Source organism: Megalobrama amblycephala, linkage group LG18 (assembly GCF_018812025.1).
Source record: "Megalobrama amblycephala isolate DHTTF-2021 linkage group LG18, ASM1881202v1, whole genome shotgun sequence".
Taxonomy (NCBI): domain Eukaryota; kingdom Metazoa; phylum Chordata; class Actinopteri; order Cypriniformes; family Xenocyprididae; genus Megalobrama; species Megalobrama amblycephala.
Window position 1 is genome coordinate 9,142,130 of NC_063061.1, and position 6,774 is coordinate 9,148,903.

Genomic DNA, 6,774 nt, shown 5'->3' on the forward strand with positions numbered 1-6,774 from the left:
TATTTTGTTGTAAATTTAGAGGAATGCGTTAATTTACTAGTTACTTAAAAAAGTAATCTGATTACTTAACTTGCGTTACTTATTTATAAAAGTAACTCAGATATTTTGTTGTAAATTTAGAGGAATGCATTACTTTACTAGTTACTTAAAAAAGTAATCTGATTACTTAACTTGCGTTACTTATTTATAAAAGTAACTCAGATATTTTGTTGTCAATTTAAAGGAATGCTTTACTAGTAACTTAAAGTAATCTGATTACTTAACTTGCGTTACTAATAAAAGTAACTCAGATATTTTGTCAATTTAAAGGAATGCTTTACTAGTTACTTAAAAAAGTAACCTGATTACTTAGCTTGCGTTACTAATAAAAGTAACTCAGATATTTTGTTGTCAATTTAAAGGAATGCTTTACTAGTTACTTAAAAAAGTAATCTGATTACTTGCGTTACTAATAAAAGTAACTCAGATATTTTGTTGTCAATTTAAAGGAATGCTTTACTAGTAACTTAAAAAAGTAATCTGATTACTTAACGTGTTACTTATTTATAAAAGTAACAGATATTTTGTTGTCAATTTAAAGGAATGCTTTACTAGTTACTTAAAGTAATCTGATTACTTAACTTGCATTACTAATAAAAGTAACTCAGATATTTTGTTGTCAATTTAAAGGAATGCTTTACTAGTAACTTAAAAAAGTAATCTGATTACTTAACTTGCATTACTAATAAAAGTAACTCAGATATTTTGTTGTCGATTTAAAGGAATGCTTTACTTAATGCGTTACTTAAAGTAATCTGATTACTTAACTTGCGTTACTTATATTGTGTTACCCCCAACACTGGAAGTCACTTGTTTTTAATTAATCGTTTGAAGCATTTTGTATTTATTCTCATATTGGCTTTGAAAGTCATATTTTATATTACCCATTTGCCTCTTTCAAACACCAAAGACGCTTTAATATGTTACGTGTTTAATATGTTACGCATGCGCATTAGGTTGATCCAGCCTAAAAAAATACAGTTTTTTGTCATGATTCGAGCATTTAGAAAATGACTGGTCTTAAAGGGGCTTTGTAGTTAGTGCGTGAGATTACATTTATTTCAATGAATGAATTATAGCATTTATTTGAATTAATTATATATATATATATATATATATATATATATATATATATATATATATATATATATATAATATATGTTATTGTTTTGAAAAAGCAACCTCTAGCGCAAAACTTACTGAGCCTTTAAGGTTTTCCTTTCAAAGAATTTCATCCTTTTAATTTCATCCTTTTATCAGGACAGTTGTACCACTTTGACATTTTTGACTCTATGCCCCTCCCTCCCCCCAAAAATATCTAAATTCATTTAACTACAGTGTCTTGCCCCATAGACTTCCATTTTAAGTGCATTATTGTCAATTCGATTTTTGTGCTTTTTACAAATCAAGGAACTAAATCCATTAACAGAGCATTCTGTTTCAGACACAGTAAAGGTTGTGAATCTGCAGGCATGTCCGAGCCATCAGAAGACCTCTGAACTTGCTTTTGAGTTTTCCATTCAGACGTTGGGTAAGTCCTATCAGACTATAGCCATCATGTTTACCTCTTTCTGTTGCATTTGGTAGTAATGCAGTTGTCTTTAAAGTTTGCCTACAGGACAGTGTTCTTGCCTTCTGGAAACATGGTCTGAAAGGAAGGAGTTTACAAACTAATGAGGTAAACCTGACATCTATAACAATGATGGCTTAACTGATTGATGTATGAGGAAGAAAGATAAAAATGATGGAAAATTATTTATCTCAGGTTACCCAAGAAATCACAGACAGAAGTCGAGTTTTTCAGGTTTTGGGTACAACTAGGTATGTTTTCACACTGTAATTGAGCAACATGTTTGGTAAACGGAAAAAAAATGTAATCGTATACTAATAATATAATGTTACCACAGGGATATTATCTTGCAAAGTACTCCTACGGATGATCCGTCTGCCATGAGCAACCTGTACATACTCACCGGGCATGAAAGCAGCTACTGATGGGACTGAGACAATGAGAATGTTCAGCAATAGATGGTAACACTACAAAGGTCGATAGTCCACCCTTCTCCACTAAAAGGGTCGTGTCATCAGACCTGAAAAGCTCCAAGAACAGAGGAAGACATGATGGAGTCATGTACACACAGTTCTCCTGATCCTTTGAGGACCAGACATTGGGCTTGGAGCTGATTTGGAGGCGCGAGGTTCAACCATGAGAGAAAGTGACCTGTAGACCTACATTAGACCTACACTAGGTTTGAAATAACTGTTATGGGTCACTGACTAAACAAATGTGATGTTCTATTTAATGTTAGACAGTCTGGTCGTATTCCTTGTTTTGAGAAATCTATATCATTGACATGTTTTGGTGCTCAGAATTATCTTTCACTGGCCTGTAAATCAGTTGATAGAATTTTGTAAACCATTAAAGTACCAGAACCCAAAATTGTGAAATAAAAGTAAGCAACAAATATAAATTGATGCATACTTTATTTCTTCTTCTTGTAGTCTTTTGTTATATCTGTTGCTTCAGTGGTCGTGTTAAATCATAGCACTAGAGGGCGCTGTTCTTTTCATGAGCTCTTTATTTTATAACAGTGTCTCGTCTTTTTTGAGACACATTTTTAAAACAGGAAGCTTTATCCAGTCGTTCATCAACTCTTAGCCTTATGTCTATTTAATAAAGTACTACGAATCTGGTTGGAATGTGCTGTACTGACGACTTACTTAAAACGTGTTATTTTACTGTGTTGTGTGGATAAAGAGTTAAATATTATATTCTCGAGATGAGTTTAGAGGTGGCTTGCTTGTCATTTCGCCAGCCGTACGCTACCCTTGTGCTGAACGGTGTGAAAACAATAGAGAGCCGCTGGCGGCCCCTGCTGTCAGAGTTGCGGAACTGCACTCTAGCCGTTCACATCGCTCAGAAGAGCTGGGAAGGAGAGGAGGACTGGAGACTCATCCTCACTGAAAGGCTGGGAATGACAAACCTGCAAACAGAGGAACTTCTGGTCTCTGGAGAAAGGTTTGGGCGTGGTGTTATAGCAGGTGAATATTAAATATAAAGATGTATGTATTATTAAATATAAGAATTGTAATTAATACCTTTTAAAGGCACAATATGTAATTTTATGCCGCTAGAGGTCGCTTATTCAAAACAAAGGCGTAGCTTGAGAGCAGTCAAAGAATATACACTAACAAGAAGCAAAACTCAATAGAACGTTCCATTGCAACACCGGCGCACAGCGGCGGCCTTGCGTTTCCGCCATTTTGGCGTGGTCCACTAGTTTCTATGGCAATATCAGCTGCTTTGTTAAAAAAAAAGTACATTAAAGCTAAAATCCAACCTGAATAATGACAACACAGAATAAAATACTATCACTAGTGATTATCAAATCCTTTTAACGGTCTATTTTACAGACTTTGTGTTTAAGTCTTCCACTTTTTTCACAAAACCTTTGCTCTCTAGAAACCCAGTCAGTTTCGGTTAAAATTCAAGTTCAAGTATTAGCATTATAAACATTGAATTAATACCAACATATGAAAGTAAATTAAGGACATGCATGGGATTGTTGGACAATTAATATATAACAGAAAATAACAGCTTGTTTTTGCAGTGTTGTATGTTAAAGCAAAAGTGTCCAAAAGTGGGAATTATGCGATAACGGACACAGCAATGCATCATGTATTATAAGATCATTATGTTTGTAGCGTGATCCATTAAAACGTACAATATATATATATTTCAATTCAGATAGTGGAGTAATACTATTATTGCTCCATTACATCTGATCTATATTGTTTGCTGCAAACACGATGATCTTAAATGTATTAATTATTAATTTACTATTAATAAATGTGTGAAGTTGTATAAAATGGAAATACTCAATAAAGTAGGCTTACCTCAGATGGATGAATGGTTGGATTCCACAACTGGTAAAATAAAACATATATAAGACAATACAACATTTACTATTGGAGCCATACAATTTACTAGTGCTCTAAGCGATGTCATGCGTTTTTAGGCCAAAACATTTTTTGTCACATACAGCAAACATCTCCTCACTATCCGCTAGCTGCCTGTCCCCTGAACACACTGTAAAAAAACACGGTCTCTGTAGTCGCCACAAGCTCCGAAAATGGACACAAAAACAAACTGGTGCAGCCCGGACCACAAATCATAATAAACACGCTCCAGCCAATAACCGACAAGAATGATTTTAAATGCGCGTTCATGACTGTTTCAGGAAGCACAGAGGGGAGGGGGAGGAGGAGGAGGAGAGAGGGTCTAGCTAGCCTCTGTTTTGTTTGACAACACTTCGAACGTCAACAGAAAGTTTCTCCACCCAGGATCGCTTAGAGCGCCTTTAATTTAAAAAACTGTTCTATTGCGCTTCTGATTTGGTTGTGAAATTCGCCGATTTTGGTTGCATAAGATGTGAAGGATTCTATGGTCCAGTTAGTATTTTCACCCCATAATGGCGGTTGCACTACCGGAGCGCCATCTAGTGGCTGTTACCCAAAAAGGATAAGAGTTTCACCTCTTGGGTTCTAAGCTCTTTGGAGCAGTGGAGCTTGTATTATTGCCGCAAACGACCGCTTTTGCTTCTTCCAGTCAAGTGTATGTGGGGTAAGACAGCGCTGTTTTATCATATTAGATACATTTGTGTGTTGAATGCGGTCTGGTGGAAGCTACATACTTTACTTCATAACTTGTTAAATATGGATTTTTTTTTTACACAAACACATCGCTTCGCTTAAGAAGGCCTTTATTAACCCTCCGGAGCTGCGTGGAATATGTTTATGATGGATGGATGTGGATGGAGACACTTTCTTCAGTTCATACTTGTTTGGCAGTGCATTACTGCCATTATGATGCAGCAGGATATTTATTAATATTTCTCTGATTGTCTTCGTCAGAAACAAGAAAGTCATATACACCTAGAATGGCTTAAAGGAACACTCCACTTTTTTTTGAAAATAGGCTCATTTTCCAACTCCCCTAGAGTTAAACAGTTGAGTTTTACCGTTTTCGAATCCATTCAGCCGATCTCCGGGTCTGGCGGTACCACTTTTAGCATAGCTTAGCATAGTTCATTGAATCTGATTAGACCGTTAGCATCTCGCTCAAAAATGACCAAAGAGTTTCAATATTTCTGTTTCAATATTTTTACCATGGGTCCAGCAGGCACAATGATATTACGCAGCGCCTGTGACCCCCTTTTTGCACAGGGAGTGTGCCTTGCAACCATGGAGACATTTGTGAGAGGCGGTGCGTAATATCATTGCGCCTGCTGCACTCATGGTATGGCAGCAAAGTTCCTTGATTATTACGCCGGAATGAGAGTATAGTTCCTAGCCATATAGGCCTAGAAAATCGCAACTTTTCATTATCCGTCAGTCTTATTACACGATGTAACTACAGAAGAGTCAAGTTTTAAATAGGAAAAATATCGAAACTCTTTGGTCATTTTTGAGTGAGATGCTAACGGTCTAATCAGATTCAATGAACTATGCTAAGCTATGCTAAAAGTGGTACCGCCAGACCCGGAGATCAGCTGAATGGATTCAAAAACGGTAAAACTCAACTGTTTAACTCTAGGGGAGTTGGAAAATGAGAAAATTAAAATGAGCCTTTAAACAATAAGACTTAATGTGTTGAGCTATATAACAATGAATAGTTTTCTGCCGATGAATGTATCCAAACAGTTGCTCACCTGTCTAATAAAACACATAATATATTAAAGCATCTTTGGTGTTTCTATGGTTTCTACAAAATGAAACCGTTAATCGAGGGTAACGTGGGTATGATGTCATTGATAGGCGACGCACGGACACGATCCGTGTCCTGGTTAAAACTGGTTATTTCTCTGGATTTAAACATTTTTGGAAAAATTTGGGATAATACAAGTACACAAGTCAACAAAATATATAACAGTGTTCTAGTGGGTTTGGGATATTTTAATCCAAAAATCTTACATATTGTGCCTTTAATGCTTTTATAATTTATTATATAGATTTAAGTCATTATGGAAGTAATTCCCTGGTCTAGCCACACACTAGCAAACACTTAGAGTTGTTCTTCTGCATTCTAGCTTTCTAGTGCATTCTAGTTTGTGTGTCTGTATTAAGTGTTGTATATGCGCAGGTCTTGTTGACGTTGGGGAGACGTGGCGTTGTCCTGAGGATGTTCCCTGTGAAGAGATGAGAGAGCTGGAGACAGCAGCCTGCTTGACTGAACTCAATCTGAAATACCTTACGAGACTCTCAAACCCCCGCTGGCTCAGTGAACCAATGTATTCTAGGGGCCATAAAGATGTGTGGACGGTACACATCCCAGTTCATCTACTTCCCTCAGCTTCTTCTCATCCGTAATAGTGAACATTAAAACAAAAAAATGCACAGTATTTGTGTCTGTAGAGACGCTCAGGTGTGAGATTTGTAATGCATGTAATGTATCTTCAATGCTGTATATGAAAAATGCATTTGTTACATTTGATCATAGATATAGTGTTCATTTATAAACAGGTAGTAAGAATAACAGGGCTCTTGTAATATTAATATAGTACACATTTCAGGAGATATGAGGATTCAACACTTCAAAAATAAATTCTACAATATAGGAGCATAGTTGTAAGGGCATTTTATTTCTGTTTTCCTGATTAATTGGGCATCGCTGAGAAGGCAGGATTTGGAGAGGATTTGGATTTGGACAAAGAATTCAGAGCCAGATGGGTGCTC

At 36.2% G+C, this 6,774-nt stretch overlaps 2 protein-coding genes across 2 annotated transcripts in view; both read left to right on the top strand.

Moving 5' to 3' along the window:
• Nucleotides 1-2,510, top strand: part of map4k6 (mitogen-activated protein kinase kinase kinase kinase 6) — a 42,058-nt gene extending 39,548 nt beyond the window's left edge. The window contains exons 29-32 of the mRNA XM_048166518.1: nt 1,484-1,570; nt 1,647-1,717; nt 1,805-1,860; nt 1,947-2,510. Coding sequence (XP_048022475.1) covers nt 1,484-1,570; nt 1,647-1,717; nt 1,805-1,860; nt 1,947-2,034 — 302 coding nt within the window. The 3' untranslated portion in view covers nt 2,035-2,510. The remainder of the gene's footprint in view (nt 1-1,483; nt 1,571-1,646; nt 1,718-1,804; nt 1,861-1,946) is intronic.
• Nucleotides 2,511-2,632: 122 nt separating this feature from the next.
• Nucleotides 2,633-6,658, top strand: zgc:110222 (uncharacterized protein LOC550336 homolog). Its single transcript, XM_048166523.1, has 2 exons — nt 2,633-3,081; nt 6,182-6,658. The coding sequence occupies exons 1-2, from the start codon at nt 2,820-2,822 to the stop codon at nt 6,406-6,408; spliced, it is 489 nt and encodes a 162-aa protein (XP_048022480.1). The 5' UTR covers nt 2,633-2,819; the 3' UTR covers nt 6,409-6,658.
• The last annotated feature ends 116 nt before the right edge of the window (nt 6,659-6,774 follow it).